The following is a 26,477-nucleotide window of genomic DNA, read 5'->3' as shown; positions in this document are numbered from 1 at the left end:
AACCCCTGATTTATTTATCAATTTATCTCTCTTCGCATAATCTTTCGTTAATTAGGAAAAAATTAACAAATGTCACTATCCACTTCAGTGTCGTTGATTCACCTGTTTGGTAAAAATTGGAGTACGATTTCCGCCGCTGAACGAAGAACAGTGCAATCAGTTAAAAGAGCTGTGATAATGCCAATTTTGTATTATCAAGAGCATAATAAATCATTACAATAACACGTTTCGTTGAAGGACAAGTATGCCAAGCTGTTTGCTTTTTTCCCATCCACCGCCTCCATTTCGTGCTATTCACCAAAGCAACTGTTGTGAAACTAATCATCTGTAATTAATATGACTTCATCTGCATCTTCGGACGTGTTTCGGATTTGGCGCTGATCGTGTAACGTCAGAAAGTGTTGTTGGCGATCACGTTCGCCGACCTTCATCATCATCATGAGCAATCTAGTGTCGACATATCGAGTTGTTGGGGGACAAAATGGAAAAGGTTTGATACATACCCCTTTTCTTACCTATATTGATTGTTTACTGTGACAAAGAAACGATGCTTTCCTCAGGTTAGAGTGAGGAGAATTGGTTGTTTATTATGACACGGACACGATTGCTTTCTTAGTTTAGTTTACGAAGATGTAGCAGAGCTACTATTCCAATTCAAGTTGAAGATTTGATCCAGTCCTTTTTATTATTTACCAAATGAGAAATGGAGACTAAATTGTTCGAAAGTTGCTTTACATGCTCCTATATTCTTGCGTGGGAAGTACGTGCGTTTTTATGATTGCATGCGGTTTTGTCACGAAAACGCGATCAGTGCTGCTGATTGTTTCGGCTAGGTTAAGACTCACTAACTTATTTAGAACGAAGAAGTAGTTTTATGAAATAATCAACTACCGAATAAATGAGAAGACAGAACAAGTTATATATGAGTAACAAGGCATTATAAGTCAATTTACTTTCAAAACTTTTAATCAGAAGAAACCTGAACTACTTAGAATCTAATTAAAAGCTCCGATGATTTCAGATGTTGATATCCCGAGATCAAGCCGGGATTGTTAAGGTTACAGGACAGGAATTGAGAAGCATCGATCCCGACTGCTCTCGATGTCTGTAACACAACTAGCTCAGTGTTCTGTCTTTCCCTGTTGAACTTGTTAGATGCATCAAATGTGATAATATCAAATTGAAATGACGCTCTTTCATTAAATTCAGAAAGCAATACAATCATCGTTTCATAATACTGGTAAATCATCACAAAAGTCGCATGCGTATTTTTAGAGCAAAATGAGTCCCCATTCTCCTTTTAATTATTTTGGTAAAGAATGATTTGTTCACTAGCAGTGCTTGTGTGACACAGATATTCTCTCTGTGAAGATTGCTTACCTTCTTCTCACCAGTAACAGTGGCCAGAAAAAGCATAATTCTTTGCGAAAATAAATCTTGTTAATTTTTAAGTTCGTTGGAAATATTCCTCTGACTTTTTCATTGTGGATTGTGCGATCTGACGTTCTGATATGTAAATTAATTTAATTATTTTGTCGTAAAAGTCTCATTCGGAGAGGATTTACCGCTTATTTGATAACGTTTACAGCACCTGCAGTAAATGTTTACAGAAACAGCTTGAAATGCCGTATATTAAATGAAGCAGCTCAGAATAAAAATATTCAAAATACACTAATTTTACCAAACATTGGATTAAAAACTGTGCAACAAAAGGAACTAGTCTCTTTCTGGGCAAATTTTTAAGAATAAGAGAGATTGAGTTTTTTATCGCGCATGGTAAGTAGAAGAGTTAATTTTCAGCTGCTAAGTTTTCCTCTGTTACTCGATGTCTTTTTGACCTTTCATCTCCTTCCTTGGCCATCTATGTTTCCCCTTGGAGAGGTTTTAATTTTTTTTAACCGCAAGTTGCTAAGTGGGAATCGAACAGGATAGCGGTCATGGTTGAAGAACAAGTAAATATTGGACCAAAATAATAGCCATGTTTTTTGATAGCTGACATTTCAGGGAATGATGAAGCAGCTCTGATGGCGACAGCTTTTCTATATTTTCGAAGAAAAGTTGCAATATCGTGCACTCGAGTGTTCTCTAACGAAGAGGACGAAGGAGCACGCCGATAGCGAGAGTTTATAATCGCGTGTGATTGTGATCTCTGTTAATCTGCAAAATTTTCGGGCATGCAAACATATTTTTTCACTCTTCCATGGTCTATGGATGAATTTAATGTTCACCTCTATATTCGGGTCTCACAAGTTCAATCAAATTTACCATGGTTGCCAACCTAAAAAAACCCTTTGATTCAGGAATGAGGCCGAAAGCAAACTCAGAAAACTTGACTCTCATTCGCCAGAGTGAAGAGCTAACTTTTATTAAAGCACCCGTGACAGCAGCCCATGGTCATCCTTACCCTATTCCTGTAAAAGGCTGAAATCATGAAATAAAATGTTATGTAAATCTTATCAATAGATACTGCAAGGTTGAGGTCTGGGGGCACCCAACGAAGCAACGCATCTTTGAACAAAGTTGATCCTTGGTTCGACAACGATTCTGTGGAACTAATAAACTACAATCCTGGTGACGTTGATGGAACTCGCATCCTGGTTCCTAATGTTGAAGTATATAGGCCGACCATGAATAGCTTTATTTACTTCTCGAACGAGAATTTTGCAGCCAAGGTAAATGTGAACACATTGAAGCGGGAAGGAGTGGCCCCAATTCATCGAGCTGTTCGCATTAATGATGTTGGGGCATTAGCCTCTTTATTAGAAAGCGGCGCAGATATCAATCTTGCAGACAGAACTGGATCGACGCCTCTTATCACTGCTGCAAGGTATACACAAGTCAGTTCATCAGCCGTACATTTTAATAACTCCACATAGAGAGATTCTCAATCTAGATAGCGCGGAATATTCTTTCTCTTTCTTCTACTTTGATTTAAATCTTAGCCTTTTTTACACTAATAACCGAATAGGAGAAAAGTGAAAACAAAGGCAATCCTTTATTACATTTCATGTTGCAATTTAATACGTTTTATAAGAGGATAATTGTGCAGTCCCACTCGTTTTATAAGTAAAGATTGATCCAAATTTAAGCGACATAAGTTTTGCTCAACAAGCAAACAGGCACCTTGGCTTCGAGAATCGAACAATGCTGGAAATAAATATGTTGAATTTAAAGTAGAACTTTGTATCGTTGTTTCGTTTGCAGATTTAACAGATCAGAGGTGGTTAAGCGTCTTCTTGAAAGAGGAGCTAATCCTCTTATAGGAAATGAGTCTTCTTCGATTTCACCACTTCACGAAGCTGCCAGAAGGGGTTTCACGGAGATTTGTATTCTACTGCTGAATGATTCCAGAATAAAAGCTACCACTATAAACTACGGACATATTTCGCCTTTGCACATGGCCTGCTTCGGCGGAGATCGAGCCACATGTGAACTGATCTTAAAACATGGTGCCGATGTTACCTACATTTCGAAGGTAACTAAAAATACTCCACTTCATTTTGCGGCTTGGAATGGGGATGAATATAATTGCAAGCTTCTTATCAACGCAGGTAATTGTTCGTTCTCCCTGACGTACATGAACCATTTGTTATGGTTCGTGTTGGTTTCGAGGACTCGTTTAAAACAAGAGAATCACACGATACTATTTTCAGTATTGGCCAGTCAACTTGTGCGAGGGAATACTTCACGGACATGTTTTTCAAAGTGTGTGCCGCTATAAGGTAGCTCATAGGGTAATAGGTCTGAAATGCGGTACTGAGATCACAGCGAACATAGAGTGCTGAGAATTGTATCGCTAAATGATTGGAAAGCTGTTTCCGAAACGACTTCTCCTCTGGATCTCTTTTGCGAATAGTGTGTTCAGTAATCGATATATTTGGAACGGGTGGTGTTTTTATATCGTCCAGGAGAATTTGAAGTGTACCCAAATGCTATCTATAATAGCAACTTAGGATTGTCAGAGACCCTGTGACATGCGCTACGCACCAAAATTCAACATAACCCCATGAGAAATATCATGACTTTATAGTATTATTTCTTCGAGAAATACCTAGTCGGTTATCATGAAAAAGTTTCTTGCTATACGAAAGGTAGAGTATTCAATTAACTTAGGTTTAAAATAGAAATTGTCAATTGTTTCTTTTTTGTTTGTTTGTTTTGTAAAAGCTTCCAAGACACTGTCCTCTGTAAGCGAATATATCAATACAAGAAACAAAGAAGGATCAACAGCCTTTCATGTTGCGTGCATGAGAGGAAATGTGAATGTAGCTGAACTTTTTTTGCGTCACGGAGCGGATCATGATTCGCATAATTGGTCGGAGAACATGTCCCCACTTCATCATGCAGCCAAATGCGGCTTTGTGGAGTTGGTTGAACTCCTCATCTTGTACGGAGTAGTCGTTGATGCAAGGGATAGGAATATAAGGACACCATTGCACAGGTAGCTAATTTGGGATATTTGTGGAAAGTTTCTAATACTTTTTGTTTACCCTGCATAGATTACCAGTTTCATGCAACAGAGTGTAAATTTAAGATTCAGGGTAGTCGACAAAGCACGAAGTCTAATCACAGCATGACTGTGTAAGTTAAATGCCTTCTGGCCTGAGAGTCAATCTGAATGGGAACATGGAAACGAATGTTCACATATAGAATGGATTCATTTTGAGTTTACAGCATTTGCCTTTTCGTCTCCAGTTACTATTGAGGAGAACTTTGTATTTAGGACCAAGAGAAAATAAGGTGATTTTCTGTTGATAGGACAGAATTGCATAATATTCTGTGAAAATCATCTCTGACATTGCATAGTAGAGAATCAAAAACATTGTTTAATCCTTTTTTGAGTAAGTTTTTTTTTAATTCTTTACTTCTTCTTCCTCTTTTCAAATTGCCAATAATTCGGTTGAGCGTCTCTTCAACAATTTTCTTTCTGGCTGCGGAGCTCATTTATGATAACTTCGGTGTACTATCAACCACAATTTTTAATAATTAACACATTTTTCTTGTTTTTTGATGAAAATGTAGTGCTGCAACATTTAATCACGTTCGAATAGTCGAGCTACTTGTGGAGAATGGAGCAGATCTAGAGACCAAAGACCAGTTATCGATGACGCCTCTGCTGTTGGCAGTGAGCCATGGAGCATGCCACACTGTGAAAGCTTTGTTGGACTGCGGAGCGGATATAACCGCAGTGGACTCTTCATTGAATAGTTGCCTTCATTTGGCAGTAATCTTCAATAAGCCGGAAATGGTGAAGCTATTATTAGAAAGGGACGGAGACAAATTGATAAGATGTAGGGAAAAAGACTTGAAGACAGTGTTTCATTTGGCAGCTGTTCTGAAAGATCCAAAGGTACTTACTGTAACATGGCAGCTTTTCCCAACGAAACGGCGATGTCAGCCACTCAGGGGTTATATGGTCTTTCCTAACCAATTTCCACTATAGCAATAGCATTGTACCCCAAAGAAACCTGAAAGCGGAGACGACCGAGTCCCGCATTCTGGCGAATTAAAAGAAACGAACAACTTATACTTTGCCCTCCAGGAACTAACTGAATAAATTTGCAAACTTTTTGTTTGTCTCTTTAGATTCTGGAAATTCTCGTTCAAAGGGCGCCGAAAACGGAGGAATATTTTTGCCTGCGGGATGCACACGAGAAATTGCCTATTCACGATGCTGCTGCAAGTGGATCCCTTAATTGCTTGCGGGTTCTCACTCTTTGCCCTTTTCTTGTAAATGAGAGAGACACGGAAGGAAGTTCGCCTCTTCATTTAGCTGCCAGCAACAAGCACACGTGGGTACCCCTTATGATGTTTTGTTTAAAAAATACTCCAACGTGCTCACTCACGCAAAGCCATTGTATTACGACATTAAATGTATTTGAGACTTTGTCTAGACTCGTATGTTGCGCCATAGTGCTCTCCACTCGGTCCAATCGGATTTAGACTTTTTTTAAGCTGGCTACTTTATAAACGCAATCTGCTATTTCAGTTTTTCTAGCAAAACTCTCTAAGGCTTTCGCTGTGACCAAGGCTTTGTCACAAATCTTGAAAATACACTTGATGTACATGTGCAGCATCCAAACATATTTTGTTTCCTTAATTCTTCATGTATAATTTTCAGCGAGGCATGTGAGCTATTGATCCTGAAAGGAGCTGAAGTAACTTCCAGTGATATACACGGTCGCACGGCTCTTCATTTGGCAGTCAAGGCTGGTTCTTTAAAAACAGTCAAAATTGTACTTAATTACCTTTTGTTAAGCACGCTCGAGGAAAAAGACGAAGATGGGAACACTCCTCTTCACATAGCCTGCAGGTACAATCGCCTTGATATTCTCCACTTCTTTTTGGACCAAGGAGCTGACGTCACGGCTCTAAATAACAGAAAAATGACTTGCCTTGATGCTGCTATTGAATGGGAAGCCAAAGATGTGGCCATGACACTGATGAAACACGAAAGGTACATTTTTAGGTCTTGAAATCAGCTGGAGAGAAGAGGAGTTGATGTTCTTGTTCTATTTAGGTGTATATACATAGGTTCACTTAAGGGAAAATTGTCTTCAGCCACCTAAAGGATTGTTCGGGGCAAGGAGGAAATGCACGACACACATTGTTGGCTTGGTTTGCTTCGAGGTTTGACTTGACCATATTTTCCTGTAATATTTGTTCGTCCCTCCATTTCACCTGAGCAGCAGCTAACGCTGTGAACTTTCGCTCATAGCCAATTTATTCTAATGAGTGTGTTACCGGCATTACAGTGAAAAAGAAATTTTTAATAGGATAAGGAAGCTTCTAATGAGTGAAAAAGAAAATAGTGGAGATAACATGAATTCCACCAGGAAAAAGGTAACAAATAGATTGCATGTTTCCGTGCGTTTGTCCAATAATAGATCACAGATGACGCCAATATGTGGTAAGAACAAAAACGTGGCGTAACATGCGCAGCTCAGTGTGTAACCGATGTTCTTACCATAATTTGACGTCGTCTGAGATCTATTATTGGACAAACGCACAGCAACATTGAATCTACTTGTTTTACGCCATAAAAAGCGAAATATAGTTAATGGTGACGTCATCTAACCATGCGTCTGTCCTCCAATAGGTCATAGGCAACAACCAATTGAAATGCATGTATGATTTATCTTATCATATAATGACCATTAAGAACCAATGCTATTCCTTGATTACTTAGTTGTTAAACGTTGAAATTGCATAATGTTTTAATGGCTATTGAATTGTTATAAATTTTTAGGTGGGAAGAGATGCTGCAATGCTCACCAGGTGTTGGTGTTCACCCGATGAGAAAACTGATCGAAAAACTTCCAGATGTGGCAGAAGTTGTTCTTGATAAGTGCATTACCTACAGTCCACACCCTCCGTCTCACGAAGAATTCTCTGTTACATTTAACCTGGTTCATTTGGATCCTGAGCCTGATTGTCACAGTTACTTCGGGCCAGCATGCATGGCAAAAGATCGACGAGAAAAATTGCTCAATCACAGTGTCACTCAAGCGTTGTTGAGATGGAAATGGCTAATTTTGGGAAAGTGTGTCTCCTTGATTAACTGTGTTGTAATGGCCGCTTATGTCATCCTGTTCTCGTATCTCTTTGTCGAAGAGAGGAACAAAATCAATTTTTCATTGACCTCTTCTGAGAAAGCAGCTAACGGAGATGTTAAAATCAATTCGTCGTTTGAGCTGACCGTGGCTTATGTTATACTAGCGTTTTTGATCGTGCAGCTCATCAAGGAAGTTATTCAAATCATTTGGCAGCGTTTTTCTTACTTTAGGGATATCACAAACTTGTCAGAGTTAGTAATGTACGTATTAGTCTGGATTTTTATACTTCCTCACATGACTGGGAGAATTATATACAGCACACAGACTCAATGGATAGCAGGTATACTCGGTCTTCTACTAAGCTACATCAATTTTACATTATCTCTTCGTCGCTTTGGTGGACTTGGTTTGTACGTCACAATGTACGTGGAAGTTCTTTATACATTTCTGAAAGTGATGTCCACATTTATGATTGCCCTGATTGGATTCACCTTGGTATTTTATGCCTTGTTGAAAGAACAGGTAGGAACGGTTTCGCAGATATTACGGAACTTTTCGTATTCATTACCGTAAAAACTAGTGATGTTTCGAAAAAGACGTGTTCCGATCAATTCGGGGCATTAGTTTGTGACTGGAACTGAAATGTGAACTTCTATGTGAATGTTAAATGCATGAAGATCCATCAGTATAAAATAGTAGAATCGTTCGCGATACAGTATAATTTTCTGGTGTTTCAAATTTGATATCATTTCTGAATGTTAACTTGCATTTCACGCTTTATAAAAATTTGTCTGAAAAACCTTCAGCTTCTTTGGGCTCTTACAGCTGACAAAAATTGCTTGCTTATAAATATAAAGAGTACTTCTTATGAATGGAATTGCATGCCTTATAGGTTTTGGGTTTATTTCTCTCTTAGGGTAATTTCTCATCTTTCTGGTACGCTTTTGCAAAGATCCACGTCACAATGGTTGGTGAGTTAGACTACTCAAATATGTTGGTTGACAAAGCTGTGGACAACGAGACAGTGCCTGGAACAAACATTCCATATGTTCCTTTGCCAACACTTACCTTCTGTCTGTTCTTAGCGTTCATATTGTTAGGTAGTGTTGTGCTCGTCAACTTGCTGGTATGTAAGATATCAATTCCCTATGTCACTATATTACAGGCCACCAGTTGCTTGACATACATCAAAAAACGATCTTTAGTTGTAAAGCGAGCTGAGCAGAGTATCGTTAGTCATTGATAAGACGTGGTTTTCTCTACCTGGAGAAAGATATATTTGGGGTTCTTGTTGATACATTCTAGAATTCGATGTCTCTATAGTAGTGGAAGTTGAAGTTGGAGTAGCAGTTAGAGTTAGTAAATGTTGTAAGAGTAAGGCAGTGGTACATTAAAGAAGTAGCTATTGTGATCCAAGACTCCTGGTACCCTTCGTTCAGCGAGTTTGTTCAAGCTGTAGTCTCCTAACGTTCTAGTGAGGAGGTGAACCCGGGCACCGGGCATGGTTGCTACGTCGATCGGGCAGTTGCTGTTATTATCATCCATAAGTTAACGAAAGTTGTGTTCCATAATCATAGGTTGGTTTAGCAGTTGGAGATATTGAGTCTATTCAGAGGACAGCTAGTTTACGAGCCTTGATTGACCAAGTGTTTTTAGTTGACGACATCGTTAAATCCTATCCAAGGTGGATTTTACGAAAGATCTACAGAAGCTCGTTGAGAATAAAACCAAACCAAAACAGTTTCATGAAGTGGTAAGTATTGTTTTTCGATACGTAACTTTTCGTTCTTTTTTATTTTCATGTCAGTGGCCACTTCATTCGTGAGCTTTCATGTACATCTCAGTCTCTAATTCTTCTATATCTGGTGTTTGTTCCTTGATTAATTTTATGTATCACTCTGAGAGATTATCCCTGTGAATCAACTACCTTCCGAATGAGTTGTCATACAGTCACGCCCAAAATTTAGGCTAATGGGATCTAACGAACTATAGGTCGCTGAATACAAAAGCGGGCAATAACTGTACTGAGGGTTCAACTAAGGGTTCTCAAAGCTTAGTTGATGCCAAAGAGAGACTAAGAAGTTCTGTTTTTCATACATAGCAGTTATATTATTATTTTACTCGAACTCTCATTTACATTTTAGGGTCACACTATCTGCTACCGATATCACAGGAAGTGATTTTGTAGAAATGCTGCTGAACGGCGCATCCAGCGGGAACTCTAGTGATATTTGTCGACAGGCGCAGTTGCAAGAGGAAATACAAGAGGAAAGGATACAAAAACTCCAGGCCACTGTGGAAGCACAAAGCAAACTCCTTGAGGCAATGGCTGAAAGGTTGAATATAAAGGATTATCAATAAAAGGCTGGTTGATCACACAAAAGACAAAAAGAAACAACCACTCTCATGAAGGATTGACTGTCCCATTTAGCGAATTATGGAACAAGCGACCCAGTGTTCATTGATTCAGTTTGAATATGCGCGCTTGTCCCAGATGTTATTAAGTCTCAAGTAAACGTTCAATCGTTTTCCTTATATTAATATTATTTTAAAAGTGATCATATGTTAAAAGAAATTACTCCCACACCATCTTCCTTGATATTTTGAATGTCCCAGTAACATTCAGTTTAGGAACTAACTACGTTGAAAGAAAAGAAGATATTAAAATCAAATTAGTTAGAAGTAATCCACTTCAGAAAGTTGCCCTTGTCAGTTATTACATATTTAATTTAATTATGTTGTCATTGTGCATTCATACAGAGTGTAAATGATAAAGAATGTGGAAGTTGCTAATTAAAGTTGCCTGCTAAGTTTGTAAATGCTTTTATTTCTCACCTTCCAACGTCTTCTTGTTGGCCCCTTCTCGGAAATGTGCATTGGAAATTCGGTGCGTTTCTGCTTCATAAACACTATCCCACGTTATCGAGTCCTAATGAAGCCATAAAGCACTACAGTCAAAATTACAGTTGGTAAAATATTTTGGCTTATAAGAGTTGTTCTAAACCTGAACCCGAAACGGGGAAATTTCCGAGCCAATTTCCTGAAGTGGTATTGACCTTAAGTGCGTTACCATGATTGTGTAGTTTCCGTCTCTCTTAAATCAAGATGTGAGATAATTTTACAGGTGTTACAGAACAAGAGGTCAACAAACTATATCAGAAAACATTGAAAAGTAAATCGTATCGTTTTTAGTAGACTTGATGACTGTAAGGTGATGGCAAACCTTTTGTGGTACGTGCTGCAAATTAAAAAGATATGGAATGTTGAGAGTTAGCCGGGTGAATCGATCAATGATTGAATGAATGAATAAATAGAAGAAATCAGTGGTCACCTGACACTTGAGCCTGTTTGGCGTGACAAAATGTTATCCGCGGACTTAATCTGTCACTCCTGAGCGCTTTCGCAAAGCTTTTCTTTTCTCTGAGTAGATGATGTCCGCACAGAAAATTTGAGCATATTTCACGCAAAATAGAGGCTAATTATAAAAATATTCTTCAGCCCAATGACATTAAAGAGTGTGGAAAAAGTCGTTGCGTGATATAACTGACACATTGTGCTAGTCCCGTGCTGTTACGTCAACGTGAGGGTCGTAGAAGAGTGACCACTCATGTGAGACTTTACCCCCATTTCATTTAAAATTTGCATCCTCTTATATCTAACGTTGCGTACGTCACGAAACCGATAAACAGCACCGTCACCATCAATAAGAAGAGCGTTTGGTAATGCTGTAAATCTTACGTTTACTTTGTGTCGGTTTCGCTCCCATGTCGACTTATCGCTCTGTTGGCGTCCTGGATGGAATTGGTTTGTATGCTGTTGTTATTTTAACGGGAAACTTGTTAGAAACGTGATCAGAATGAATGAAATGAACAATGATGCCACTGAAATATTTCACCTCACTGCTGCGCTTGTTTGTCGTTCGTTGTGAACTTACAAGATAACTGTATGACCATGTCAACCGTCTCGCCCACAAAATGTTTTATAATAAATATATTTCAGCTTCTTTCTAACGTTATATATTCTTAGAGTGATTAGGAACCAATGAGGTTATTGTAACGTGTTGCTTGTGTTTCATGATGCCATGCTTTAGATAAATCATAATAAGTAACTTCACTCTTGCGTCACTGTCTGATGTTGTTATTGTAGCAACAGGACGTTGTCACAACACTATTGCCCTTTCAAGCTCCCTATCAGTTCCATCACTCCATTAAAAAAAGCAGAAAAGGTCCGAGGCTCAAGTACTATCGTAATTTCCACTGCTAGGTGCGATCTCCGAAATCCAAACTGATCTTAATTAATTTTCCAATTAAGAAAGAGAGCAGAGACAACATCGGTCACAAAGGCCCATATTAGTAGTAATCATGTTAATTTTTGTATCACTTGTTTCATTGATGTTTTTTTCCATGTGCAATGTAAGCAAATGGGGATCATGTGATTCCTTTGTCTTGTAAATTACGACTTCAAAGCTCGCTTGTGTAAACGGCAAGGAGAGTTAATTGAGATTATGATGACTTCACTAGTTCTTCATTGACAAGTAACTACGCAGGGAGGCAGGTGCGTAAAGAAATACGCGAAATCTTGGAGCTTAAGATAACAAGAGAAATCATGCAAATTTTTGGTTATGTTAAATGTCAGCGAGCTCGTAAGTACTACTTTGTTCTAGTACTGCATCGTATTTAACCCTTTCACTCACAAGATATCATCATTTATTCTCCTTACTGTGTGCCATATTATTTTCACTAGGTCTGTTTGGAGAATTTGGTAGTGGATCAACTAATCATGCCCTCATTGATATTTTTGTTTATTCTCATCACTTGTCTCCTTGATATTGTACTGATATTAGAGGGAGAAATTCAGTCTTGGTCACTCATGGGAGTTAAAGGATTAAGCAGCAAGCAGAAGGAGCTGAGGATAACTCGAAGTTGTACATTTGAATTAAAACGATAATAATGCAATTTTTTTGGGAGAGGTTAAGCGAGTTCCAGGCCTTCAGTCGGTAACACGGAGCGAAGTAGTAAACGACGCGATAGTATCGGCAGAGTGAAAAAGAGCGAGGCTTGGGTCGGGTCGGGTACCACAAAGATCCTACAGCAACATTAGGGTTTGGGGAGCCGATCAAGGAAAAACTGTTGATAGATTATCCAACAGACTTACACTTTTTCAGTAAGGTGACATGCTTAATCTTCGGTAGACAGTTTCTAGGAATTTTTATGGACTTCATCAGTCGTTCCAATATAGTTGATGATGATGATCAAAGTCGGTAAATAAAGGAAAAAATAATGGTCAGAGCCAAATAATTTGCCAAGTTACAAATACAAAGAACAAAACAAATGAAAATACATCTACCAGAAATCTGACATCCGGAACGCACTCAGCTTTTTCTTTCAATATCCTTGTCTCAGGAGAAGAGCAAAAGCATAATTTCGATGTTTCTTTTGGTGCAATATCTCTGATTTGAAATTTTCAGTGTTGCTTGATATCGGTTGTGCACTCTAAAGATTTGATTTCTCGCCCAGTGCCAAATATGTCCTCTAGCATGAGCGGTACAAAAAAAAAAAGCATTGACCAGGATAGACTTCATATTTCTCCCTTGAGAAAGGACAGCCACACTGTGAATTGTATAATCTGTATACTTAGTTACTTAGTGATTTCATTTTGTCATTTCTATTTTGGGCGTTCCTGCATATTAACATCATAAGAAAAAAAAAAAGAAGTAAACAAGATCTTAGAAACTGAAATTAAACTGAGCCATTGCAAACCAAGCAGAGATCAAAATAAATAAATATACAATGTATAAACTACTATTTTTGCTATTTTTTGTATAACAATTTTCATTATTATTGTCATAATTATTTTTATCACTGTTGTCATTTCTGTAGTTATTATTGTTTATATCGTTATTGTTATTAGTTAGTTTTTAATAATCTAGTGAATTGGTATTTTTTTATATGGACATTGGATGTTGGAGATTGACGAAAAAATAATTGATTTTAATAGATAGTCCGGTTCTGTCGTCCAGAGGTACACAAAGAAGCACCCTCTCTGCATCTAAAGTCAGACCATGGTTTGACAACGAAGGGCTGGAACTTATATCCAACCCCGGAAGTGGCAATGGATCGCGTCATCAAACTCCTACACCGCCAATTGAAACAGAAATCAAACCATTTAAGCCCACTCAAAATGGCTTGCTACACTTTTCGGCTGATGCGTCTCTTTTAAATACGGGAGATATAAACGCTCTTGACGATGAAGGCCTCTCTGCTCTTCACCGAGCCGTCCGTCTTGACGATGTGGAGGGTGTGACGTCTTTGTTGGATAATGGTGCAGATATTAACATATTGGGCATGAGTGGAAATACACCCCTTCATGCTACTGTAAGGTATGTGATTGATTTCCCTGTTTCTAGGTAAGCTTGTATGTGACCCTTCAGGTCACAAGTCACAGGTCATTGGACTGTGCTGTGCAGCGAGTTGCGTTTGCGAGTAGTGTTTTTGTCTCCCGCTTTGAAGTAAATATCAACGGGTGTCGGGTTGGGGCGGGGGCTTCTTCCGATGGATTACACTAGAGTTCATCATTTAAGAAGACGAGCAATAGTACTTGGTGCTTCACGCCGGGAAGACTTACACAAGTTCCTAACTTGAGGGTTTAAATCTCCGAGGACTAACAGTCTTGGTCAGCATTTTGCATGGAATGTTATGGAGTCAAATTGTCACACACGGGTTTTTTCATTTCAGTTAACAGAGTTTGAAGAATCACGGTTTTGTATGACAGAGATATTTTCAGTTCTGTGATTACAATTTCAGGTTTGAAAGATCTAGGATTGTCCAACTTCTGCTGCAAAAAGGAGCTGATCCTTTAAAAGAAAACGAAAATCACTTGACACCACTTCATTTAGCTGCACGAAAGGGTTTAACAGAGATATCCCGCGCTATGTTGAAAGACTCTAGAGTAGGACCTTCCGCATTAAACAAGGGGTGTATCACACCTTTCCACTGCGCCTGCTTAGGTGGAAATCCGGAGGTGTGTGCATTACTTTTGGACGGTGGTGCCGATGTAACTTCCAAAGCATTTAGCACGACTCCCGCCTTAAGTTTAGCTGCTTGGCAGGGCCACGAAGAGGCTTGCCAACTTATCATCGAGAGAGGTAAGCTTTGCAGAGTGTGAAATTGAAACATTTTTAAGGAAGAGAAAATTCAAAGTACTCCAAATAAAGAGCTTAGCGTATAACGTTCTGAATTGCGCTTTGGGTGTTTTGGGACCGGTTTACAGAAGACTCTTGGTAGTTAAATCTTTAAATGTTGATGGGATATGGAATATCGATGCAATGTTTTATAGAATTAAGAAAATAAGATTGACATATTCGAAGTCTGGTGGTTAAAGAGACAAAGACGCACTCAGAGAACGAGGAACTTTTGAGGGTCACGTGGCTCCCCTTTATTCCCTCACAGATTAAGAAAATATTTCTGGTAACTTAAGCCTTATCACTGCTGCTTTACAGCTTCCAAAAGACTGCCATCTTTAATTGACTTTGTCAACGAACGAGACGAAGAGGGCAAAACTGCTCTTCATAAAGCCTGTGATGGTGGTTTCGAACGAATAGTTGACTTGCTTTTACGTAACGGCGCAGACAGTAATGCGGTGGACTGGGTAGTATGCATGTCTCCTCTTCACTCAGCAGCTAAATATGGTCACTTAGCGGTGGTCGAACTACTTATCTTAAACGGTGCCGTTATTGACGCCAGAAACGGTCGCCTGCAGACGCCCTTGCATAGGTAAGACCGTTTCTGTCTGTTTCTTTTAATAAAAGAAATATAAGTTGGAAATTAAAGAAACCTGTTTGTGTATTTTTTATCTGATCCCTTAATAGCCAAGACAAACACTGAATGAGTTTTAAACAAACAAGGCTTGGCATCTTGTCTTGATATAATGGGGGTGTAAAACATTTCTTTTAAAAGAACGTGGCTTTAGACATCATGTTCGTGTTACGACATTGAATATTTAAAAACAAATTATTTCACGCTCTTCGACGGTTTCACACAATGATATTTAAAAATCAAATCGTAAATTTGAACAATTTTTTTGGATAACAACAACAAAGTAAAATTTTCTTCCGGCGATGATAAAGTGCACCATTCAAACAGTAACTGTCAGATAACTTTGTGATAACAACTAATTATTCAATTTGTGATAAGCGACTATCATACTCTTACCAGTGCCGCAGGATTCAATCACGGCAAGATAGTCGAACTACTTTTGGAGATTGGGGCGGATCCGGAAGCCCGGGATACGTCAGGAATTACACCCTTCCTACTTGCAGTGACCCATGCAGCAAGCTACAGTGTACAGGTTTTGTTAGACAAAGGGGCAGATAAAACAGCTTTGGACTCTTCTTTAAATAGCTGCCTCCATTTGGCTATCAATTACTGCAAGACGGAGATGGTGAAAACCTTATTAGGAAAAGACAAGGATACATTGTTACAGCTTAAGGACAAACACCTGAAAACCGTGTTCCATTTAGCTGCTGGCATGAAAGATTCAGAGGTAGCCCTACACATCTCTCTTTTCTCTCAACCAATACAACAACTGGAAACAGTGTTAGCATCCGTTTCTAAATAGCTTAAGGACGCTCCTTTACACACATACATACATTCAATTGTAAAAGTATTGACACCTTGATGGCGTTCGCAATGAATGACGTGACCCAATGGCTTTATGGGTTAACATATCCAATAATCGCACGTTCTAAATGAGAGATCCACGCCTTCCTGAACGACAGAAATTAATAAACAAAGATTTCTCGTGAATAATGGAAAAAGCTTTCACACAGTAATACTTAACCATAAAGGCGTTTTTGCCATCTAGCGTACACACTGTTCCTTTTTGTGGAGCCCCAAAATGTCCCATTTAATTGAGATTCACTAATATAAGAATCAATATATAAACTGTTCCTTCTTAAAATTTTGTACCCACGTATCGGTAAGTTTCCTTCTTTAAATTTTAGATTTTGGAAATTCTTCTACAAGAGAAAGACACATCTCCTTTATGCCAGCGTGACGTAAAAGAAAGGCTTCCCCTTCACATCGCAGCTGAAAAAGGCTCAATCCATTGTGTCGAGGCTCTCTCCAGGTGCCATGGATTTTCATTTCACACCCAGCAGACGGATGAAATTGGAAGGACACCTCTACATCTAGCAGCTAGTAACAAACACGCGTGGGTATTTCGATCTGGAATAAAGTCAAATAGAATGAAATCCCCCATAGAGCTCATTCGTGAAGTGATCTATCTTGGTTTATTAATTCATTCCCATTAATGGAGATCCAAGAATATTTAAGAAACCACTAGTTCTGTTTTGTGAATATTGCTCCCTTCATCATCTATAACTTTTGACGCCAAAACATTCCGGTCAAGAGGAAGACTTATATGGCATCAGATAAAACCAACAGAGGACAAAGAGATATCGGATTCTTTCCCCGGCGGCAATCTCCATTTTGAAAATTGCTGACCTGTAAACTTTTTTACTTTTGTAGCACACCAAAGGGAAATCAGTTTAAGAGCGATGAGTTGGTTTACGGCGTAACTGATTCGGTAAAACACGATTAAGCATGCATGCATGGGGTGGGATAAGATCTAAAGAATTCCACTCACAAACATCCAAGTAAGGGGTTAAAATAGATTACCAAACGATTACAATTTTTGGAAATATTTTTGTTTTGCTTTTTACTTTTGGTCGCATCTTTGCAATCCTAGGGAAACATGCAGAGTCTTACTGAAAAATGGCGCCGAAGTTTTTCAAATGGATGCGAGAGGTTTTACTGCACTTCACCACGCAGTAGAAGCTGGATCACTGCAGACTGTTAAAATTTTGCTAGACTGCCGTTTGCCAAGTACTTTAGAACGAGTAGATTTAAGCAACAACACACCACTTCACATAGCGTGTATGCACAATCGTCCTGATATTTTAAGTTTCCTGCTGGACCAAGGAGCTAACGTTACAGCCAAGAATAAAAGGAACATGACTTGCCTTGATGTGGCCGTTGAATGGGAAGCGAGCGAAGTTGCCATGACGTTAATGAGGCATCCAAGGTTCGTCAAGTAGAATAAAATGAATATAAAAGTCGGTCTTGATGTTATATCCCAATTTGCAACTGAAAAAATTTGAAGCAAAGTGTTGCGCTCACAGTCTAATTATAAGACTCAGTTCGAATTTCTTTTACAAGTTTACATAGACCAGAAAAAAAAAGCCAACATTGAACAAATTACGTCCCCATACACTACTTAAAATTGAAACCTGTTATCTGGAAGTAACAACTTAAAAAAATAAGTAATTTCTGGCCGCAAAAGGCGACGTAGTGTTATAGTTAGCGCGCTGGACTCAGCTCGAGATTTATCAGGTAGTTGTAAATTGTCTTAAGCAATGCGTGCTCTCACATAACCTTCACGAAGTAGTATAAATGAATACCAAAGAGCTGTGGGAAATCCTGTGGAGGGGGTAAAGATAGTTACAAGGAAAAAAGCATACCGTCCCAAGTGATAAGCAGTACTCCTAGTCAGGCTTAAAACACTTTTAAAAGAAATGTCGCGTTCTATATCAATTCCCTTGCTTCTTTTTACAGATGGGAAGAGGTGCTTAATTACTACCCTGACGATGGTGTCTGCTCAATGGATAAATTGATCGAAAAGCTGCCGAATGTGGCAGAAATTGTTCTTGACAATTGTATAAGTTACAGTCCTCTTCCTCCATCACACGAAGATTTTTCTGTAAGGTTCAACCTCCTTCCACTAGATCCCAACACGAATTCGGGATGCAGTAATTACTTTGGACCAGCGTGTATGGCAAAACATCGGCGAGAAAAGTTACTGAATCATAATGTCACCCAAGCTTTGCTGAGATGGAAGTGGATGATTCTTGGAAAGTTCGTTACTTTCTTCAACATGTTAGTATTTGCTGTTTTCGTCGCCTTGTTTTCAAGCTTCATTGTCAAAGAAAGAGAAAAAGTAAAACTTTCACATGCTTCGAAGGATGAGATAGCAATTGTTGAAGACAATGATAGCTTCCTGAGCCACACACCATGGATCATAATTATATTTTCAGTTATTCAGCTCGTCAAAGAGCTTATCCAAATGTTTTGGCTTCGGTTGTCGTACTTTAAAGATCTCACAAACTTATTTGAACTTATCATGTTTGCCTTCGTGTGGATGTTCACCCTTTCTTCCATCTCGGAATCGTTTTCCTTAACAGCGGAAGTGCGATGGTCGGTCGGGGTATTGGGATTATTTATGTCCTACATCAGTTTGACATTATATTTTCGTCGTTTTGGTGGACTTGGCTTATACGTAACAATGTACGTTGAGGTACTCTTTACCTTTGTCAAAGTGATATCCACTTTCATGATCGCCCTGACTGGTTATGCCTTGGTTTTCTACGTACTACTAAAGGAACAGGTGAGGGGACGGGTGCTACTCGCAACATTAGAGCGATAGTTTACAAACACGTGATCTTATTAGAATACAATCCAAAAATGTCTGGATGGATGGGTCGAATGATGAAAGATTCAGTAATCAATGCTGGGGAAAGGACTGAACAACATGTACACAACTTTTACCTTTTTTCGCTTGGTAGGTGTTGAAAGACTAGCCTTTCAACAAAGCTCTACTTATTTCACTTAAATGTTATGGGCTGCTCTGATTTTTAATAATTTCATTCGTTCGCAGGGTAATTTCTCAGATTTTTGGTTCTCAACGGCAAAGATCCTTGTGATGATGGTTGGGGAACTGGATTATACAGACATGTTGGTTGAACACGTTGTAAACAACCAGACAGTACCTGGGACAAGTTTCCCATACGTTCCTCTGCCGAGACTAACGTTTGCGCTTTTCTTAGTGTTCATTTTGATGGTATCCATTGTGCTAGTCAACTTGTTGGTAAGCCAATGATTGTATACGATTCCTCTTCCTTACTGGTCCAAGAATGACATTATCCATCGATACAGCTTCCATTGCATCACTTGATTCTCTGATTCCCTTCTAGCTCCTTTCATGTTAATTGCTTCCTCTCTTCTTTCCCTACAATGAGACAGACTTCTACTAAGAAGCTAATCTGCTGCCAATAAAACGAAAATCAACGAAACATGCTGTGTTTTGTGTAAGACACGTTGTGCTTTGGGAAGGATCAAAAGTATGTCTGATAATTTGAGAACCATATTCAATCATCTGTTCTCATCTATCCTTCTCAACGTGTACTCTTTCTAGAGGGAATGCGTTGATGATAAATGATGTATGATATATGTGTCGATAGATACATGAAATGAGAAATATCTGACAATTTTACAACAACTTGAGCTAGGATAACTCTTCAGAAACTTTGTTTCTGTGTAGGTTGGTTTGGCGGTTGGAGACATTGAGTCTATCCAAAGGACAGCAAGTCTACGAGCTTTAATAGATCAGGTGTTTTTGGTTGACAGCATCATGAAGTCGTATCCGAAGTGGATTCTGCGAAGGATTCACAAAAGTTCGTTGGAAATAAAACCAAATCAAAAAAATTTCCTGAAAAGGTAGGTATCTGATTGTGAAGTCCACATGAAAGAAGAGAAAATTCACGTTACAGATCTAGTAAAGTAACTTATGTTTTGCATTTATTTGATTGTGGAATTCTTATAATCGATATTAAAGTGTCTTCCTACAAAATTGCACATCAAGGCCGGCAGAAGCTTAAATAATTTTGTTCTCCAAGTGCTTGTAGTTAGCTCCTTGTCTGATTGACGTTGACATATATTGGGGTAATTTAGTATTATCAAGTGAGTTGATATCGTAAATTGGCCACCGTAAAGAATTTAAAAGGTACATATTGCTTGTCTTGACAAGGTAAAGTCTCTTTCATCTACTTAAAACCTATTTTAGTTTGGTTGAGGAAGATCAGTTACAGTGGGTAAGAGGGATTCCTTGACGATTTCTGGCTAATCGATGATAGAACCCCACATGTCATCTTGTGGACGATTAATGTCATATCCCTTTAATTTTTTATCAACTCTTTATTACTTCGAAGGGTTCTCCTCGCTGGTTCAGATGTTTCGGGTCGGGAGTTCATTGAACTGCTCATAAGTCGCAAATCAGGTTCGACCACCCCAGAGCAGGCAAGGGACGAAACACAAGGAGAGAACATCAGAAACCTACAGGCCACGGTAGAAGCTCAGGGGAGGCTTCTTCAAGCGATGGCTGATAGGTTAAGAATTAGAGAGTAAAATGTTATTCCACTGAATTCAGCGTAATTTTCAAAAGGAAGCTTCGTGAGTATTATATAAAGTAAACTTATTCTGCTCTCTAGATCTGCAGCGATTGACAGATGGTTCAGGCGACAGTGTATGTAAGGTTTGCTTAAGTGTAGCCGTGATCAACTCGAACTGAAGCAGACTCTGTAAATGAAATTTACTAGCTGCGTTATGAAAATAGATACTCTGTTTTTGCGCGCTGATCTTGAGACCTTCCAATGAAGTATAGTTCTTCCTATCCGTGGATAGCCACTACAAGAAGAATCGCTTTCTTGCCACTCCGATATCCACCCGCCGCTCTATCATCACCAACGTTTGGGTTTCCTCTTCAAGAAAAACTCAAACACGATGCCACCCATCGGCTCTGAAATTTATTTGGACATTTTTGATACAAAGTCTGCCACTATAGAGGTACCACTATTCACCCATAGGGCAGTAGGCGGAAATTTTTCGTCTATCTTAGCCGGATTCGTAAGATGCTTAAAAAATACAAACTATCAAAATTTTTATCATCAGCTGAAGTTTTCAACAATTATTTGCCTGTCTGCTTACAATAAACTTTTTGATTTACTGTTGTAACTAAGCTGGAGTGTATCTAAAGTTAAGCCACCAACGAGGATTTTTTAATGATGGAATTATTAGCAGAGCGTTTCCCATTATACTTTAGAGGAAACGTGCCCGTTTTACTTATTTTAAGATGATGTTCCGAAAAATTTGGTAATTTCATTGATGATCTCATACACGAGCTAAAGTGGTTATAGCAGTGTGAAATATTATCTAATTAACCAACATCGCAGCCAGACTAAGGGCTCCTGAGACAAAGTAGTGACAAGTTCTGATTGGCCTTGTTTAAAATAACATCTCTACGTAGACAACGTGGACACTTCTCGCGATGTAAAATTTAACTCCTTAAATATTTGTGAAGTCTCTTCGAGTAGAGGGTCGCATGGGTTTTAAAATTCATGTGCGACAATCTGCTGGTCTTAATCTCTTCTCAACAGGTGTAAGGCAAAGGTGCGACCTCTTACTGATTTTTTTTATGTTTTGACCTCCCGTTTTAAAGATCTTGTGTCCTTACGGTACGTGACTTTCACCAGTGCCACGCGCGCAAAGTCTTGCTATACCTGAGGCTATTCTTAACATGAGATAACAGACCGTAGACACTTGGGCTCACTCTGTTTGGAACATTACCAAAATTTTTCAGTGACATACATTGCCAGGTCGATTCTATTATAAATATATTTCTGTTTTTCCTCTTTCAAAACCAAGTTGCTGTGTTTGAGAACAGAATGAGTTAGCTTTCCATTACTCGATAAGAACATTCTGGTGCTATATCCACCTAACACTATGCTGCTAAACACCAGCTATATTTCTAAGCATCAAAGTTTTTTCCATGATACAAACTACCACCATTGAAACAAATCTCCGAATGTGCTATGTTACTATGAATCTTTACCATTAGACTCTTCTCTTTGGTCGTGTCGCTCAACTTTCGGCTTTGTGATATGACTTTTTCCTTTTCACTTCTTCGAGTAGAAGTTGCTTTGTTAAATGGTTGACCTTGAAAAACTGAACAAAGGCCAAACTTTATTTAATTTGGCGTCTCCCTAGAGTCAATAAAATAGTCTGTTCATCGAATAACCACTACTCATTCTGGAAACTCATTTACGGCTTTAAGATTGGACTATTTGAAATGGAAGGCTGATAATTAAATACTATTATTTTTTTCTCAGAGGGCAAGGTAACGAATCCTGCAATCTGATTGGTTCTAATCGCGGTCCATATTTTCCTATCTCTGCCCACGGCCACAGTAAAGCTTTCGCGAGTAGCCGAGTACATCCCTACCTTCGCTGCCATTTTTCATAAATTTATCTAGTTTTTCCAGCTGGGCAGTATTCTTTAAGCAAAAACGTCGGTTACTACCTCAAGCCGATAAACAACTTATGAATCCTCTCTTTTCTCTCTCTCAAATCACTTTGGTTGACAGTAAAATCTTGGTTTCGAAATGAATTTGTATAATCATAGGTGTCACTAAATTGGTAGACAAGCGGTCTAAAAACCGTCTGTAATTAATCTTAGTCCTTCACACTGAAAAAGTACCTAGAAAGTTAAAACGTGAGGTATTTGGTTGCATTTGAATTAGTCGATGGAACTTATATCCATTTGATATCTGAGTTCTCTTAAACAATTTGTTTGTAGTGAAAGGGCGAGCGAAGTTTCAGTTGTACTACAAAGACGCTTTCGGTGAGTCTTTCCAGGTCCGTTCTGTTTGGGCAATTGTACCGTTAATTGCACAACACAAACTGAAGGAATTCTAAGAGGAAAAGCCGCATTTAATTCTCTTATGTCTTGTAGAAGTGTTTCATTCGAATTTAGTTTTTGGGAAGGAAAAACCAGATTTACACACGCCAATGCAGTAAACAAACGTGCAAACTCTCACAACTTCAAAATAAAAAAATTTGAATTTCTTTACAATTACTTTCCTTGCCATTCACTTACTGAACAGAGGTAAATCTTCGTACATCAATTAACCGTCGACGAGAGTGAATAATACTTTCCGTAAGATCATTGACTATTTTTTAAGGAAATATTGTCATGGCAGTCCTCGCCAAAGTAGTTTCGCTTTTTTTCGAAAAGTGTACTGGCGCCTTTTTTTTTTTTTTTTTTCTGGCACGCTCTAATTGACAGGTGCCAGATTGTGACAGATACTTGTGAAAATAATGTTTCAAAGTTTGTTGAAGGCCTTTTGAATCAACTTTATCATTTGGCAGATAAAAGTGTTTCGGTGAAGCCTCTCTCTTAAATTTGCTTTACCTCGAATTTAAGTACCATCTATCAGGGACCGCGCAGAGGGAGGGGCTAGGGGGCTTAACCCCCCCACTTTTTCGCAAAAATAAAAATAAAAATAAATTAAACAAAAAATAATTTAACAAAAATAACGGAACCAATAATAGCCTCCCTACTCAAAAACATGCTGTGCGGTTCCTGTTTACTTGCTCAAAAATTCTTCAGTTTATGTAGGATCTTGCCGTGATGGAAGATGGCAGTTTATGGAAGGTCTTACCGTAATCCCTTAATCATTCGGTTTCTTTTGGAAATAATTTCGTTAATTTTAAGGAGTAGAAAATAAAAATGTTATTTATCAGCCTAGGTCGGTCTGTATAGGGAAAATTGTGCCCTCTGTCTTGAGTACCGCCCGAAGCCGTAGGTCGTAGTCTAATAGGCTGTTATTGGAAGAGGAGAGAGTTTTTCCGCAATCTCGTCTTCAAAAAGGTGACAAAAATTGAAGTTAACAGTTCGGTTAACAACGCCTTTCTACTCTTGATCTGAAACCTGTTTTTACGTGTTACATGTCTGTGGAGGAATTACTAATTTACTGGCTTCATGAAACACGCTTTGCCCACTTAAGTTGTCACTATTTTCGGGTGGTATACCCTGTTTTAACAGCTCTCTAAGTAGAAATTGACACTCTACTCAGAAAATATGACTGCCACCAGAAACGCAGCTGATTGAAATCGAGTGGACACAACCTAGGTGGCTCACAGAAATGCAAATTTTTGGTGTGACGAGAACATGAACATTTGAGCCTACTGAGAAAACCTGCTGTTCACGCACGACGGACATTTCTAGGGTATGAGAATTGACGATAATAATATTGCTAAGGCTTACTTAGTTTGACCCTTGTAAGGAAGATCTTCACATTCACATTGATAAAATAATTTTGTATATATATCACTGAAATAGCTCTAGCCACGGAGACCTGCGTTTTGAATTGTCAAACACTTAAGGTTGAAATACAGACAAGGGAAAACAATGTAATAAAGTGATGTTTAAATTAGAGGCAGGGGCGCAAGTTAAAAAGGAAAAAAGTTTCTTCATCACGGCATGTACAGTCTAATGCTTCACCATCGTCAAAAAAATTTTCCTCGTAAATTAAAACTAAAAATAATAATTGTGGAATGGAAGAAAAATCTAGAGTGAATTAATGACAAAAATATTGTCATATTTTTTTTTCTCACTTCGTGCGCGAGCGGAATTCTAGTAATCGTGCGACCTGATTGTTTTCGAGAGTGGGCAGGCTCGCATCCGAGATCTCGGGGCACATGCAATTTTTCCCAATATGAACCTCCCGTTGGGTGAATACTATACATTTATTTTAACAAATGTTCTTGCCTCTGATGGAACGGAATTGGGATGAAGTTGCTCTTTTTTAATTTATTGAAGCAATGACAAAAACTGTCAAGGTCTGTGCCTATCTGCATGTCTAAGTAGCATGAGGTGACTTACTGTTAATGAAAAGATGTTACGAGTCAGAGAGAACTCTGGATGCAGTTATTAGGGTAACTTTCGAATGAATTGGCCTCTACACGGCTCAGACAAAATAACCATAATGAATAGGAACTCTCCAAGTGGCCTTGAGCGATTGTGAGTATTGGTACCACGATGCTTGTAGCCTTCAGGAAGAGACGATATAATATTATTTGGAACCACCACAATAGTCAGATTTTAGCAAACAGTTGCGAACTGATACACAGATTATTTTAGTTTTTACTTAAATTTGCTAGATAATTGGTTGAGAGTACAAAAAATTGACGCCTCTACTTTCTCTTTAGATACTTTTAGGCACCATCCTGAAATTTTTAAAAGCATTTTGGCTCAATAACCATCAGCTTTAAGTTTTCATTGTGGAACACTGATTAAATCTTCATCTACTACTTTCCCCCGGGACCTGCACCTTCCTTTGGTCTTGATATTCTGTGAATATGGATCAAGTTTGAAGCTATCATTTAGAACTGATGGCAGTGTAAGAACGAATATATTTGCCCAATTATAGGGGGTTTTCGACTGCCTAAAGGAGAAATTATTGTTTTGCAGCACCTGCAATAGCACTTGCTCCTAAATATAGCAGAAGTCGGTCAATTTGTAAGTTTTGTTAAAACAAGTGTTGAAAACAATAATATGCCAAGATGTTTCAACTTAAAAATCACAGCTTTCACAAACCAGACTACAACATTGGATTGACAAACAACTCTTCAATTGACAAGGCCACTTCCGCTCACGTTTCGGAAACGCCAATCATTGTATGTCATCCACCATGTTCTCTTTAAGAACTGTTCACACATGGAAGACCACGCTACGATAAATGGTAAAAAAAATGGAAAAACATTTGAGCTGTGGTGTGTTCTCGAGCAATAGATAAGAAACGATGAAGACGTGGCCTTTATTGAGAATTTAATTTACTACACTTAAGTGGACTTTGGAAATAAATCAGTAGGTATTTTTCGAGAAAGCTGGTGGAAGTTATTCTGTTTTTACAGGTGACTTCTTTCAGTCTCACGAGTCATTGTCTATCTCCCCATGAGGGGTTCGTTGCCTCACCCTGTTTGAGCACCTTGGTAAACAGAAACTCCAAAACAATCCAATATGATTTGTTTTGAATTGGTTATTTTATGGCATTAAGAAGGCAGTGAAGAAAGGGCTTAAACACGGAGATACAGAAAGGCTCCTTCTTTAGGGGTTATCGTGGCAATTTGTGGAAATGATTGGCAATAAACTACTCACGTACTATGCATGGCGCCTCGATAGTCTTAAAGTACGTTACCAGAAAACAATTAAACTTTAAAAGTATGGTAAACACGATTTATGGCATTTCAAG

General features: G+C 38.6%; 2 protein-coding genes across 4 annotated transcripts; both read left to right on the top strand.

Moving 5' to 3' along the window:
- The first annotated feature begins 188 nt into the window (after positions 1–188).
- Positions 189–10,375, top strand: LOC113671852 (transient receptor potential cation channel subfamily A member 1-like). Of its 3 annotated transcripts, none has more exons than XM_089180976.1 (11): positions 213–490; positions 2,464–2,827; positions 3,205–3,551; positions 4,168–4,441; positions 5,023–5,350; positions 5,587–5,792; positions 6,122–6,457; positions 7,250–8,078; positions 8,473–8,682; positions 9,134–9,309; positions 9,701–10,375. In XM_089180976.1, exons 1-11 carry the CDS (start codon positions 439–441, stop codon positions 9,915–9,917), a joined length of 3,339 nt encoding a protein of 1,112 aa, XP_089037102.1. In that variant the 5' UTR covers positions 213–438; the 3' UTR covers positions 9,918–10,375. The 3 variants fall into 3 exon arrangements, with proteins under 3 accessions (XP_089037104.1, XP_089037102.1, XP_089037103.1); XM_089180977.1 differs by having other exon boundaries at positions 366–490; positions 1,022–2,827; XM_089180978.1 differs by lacking the exon at positions 2,464–2,827 and having other exon boundaries at positions 189–490.
- Positions 10,376–11,187: 812 nt separating this feature from the next.
- LOC113671805 (transient receptor potential cation channel subfamily A member 1) lies at positions 11,188–21,400 on the top strand. Its single transcript, XM_027188060.2, has 11 exons — positions 11,188–11,360; positions 13,554–13,935; positions 14,360–14,700; positions 15,055–15,328; positions 15,770–16,097; positions 16,558–16,766; positions 17,304–17,639; positions 18,170–18,998; positions 19,269–19,478; positions 19,932–20,107; positions 20,599–21,400. The coding sequence occupies exons 1-11, from the start codon at positions 11,321–11,323 to the stop codon at positions 20,792–20,794; spliced, it is 3,321 nt and encodes a 1,106-aa protein (XP_027043861.2). The 5' UTR covers positions 11,188–11,320; the 3' UTR covers positions 20,795–21,400.
- Positions 21,401–26,477: the final 5,077 nt, after the last annotated feature.

Source organism: Pocillopora damicornis, chromosome 8, assembly GCF_964200805.1.
Source record: "Pocillopora damicornis chromosome 8, jaPocDami1.2, whole genome shotgun sequence".
Lineage (NCBI taxonomy): Eukaryota > Metazoa > Cnidaria > Anthozoa > Scleractinia > Pocilloporidae > Pocillopora > Pocillopora damicornis.
The sequence above is the reverse complement of the archived record's forward strand: the minus strand, read 5'-3'. Positions and strand labels throughout refer to the sequence as shown.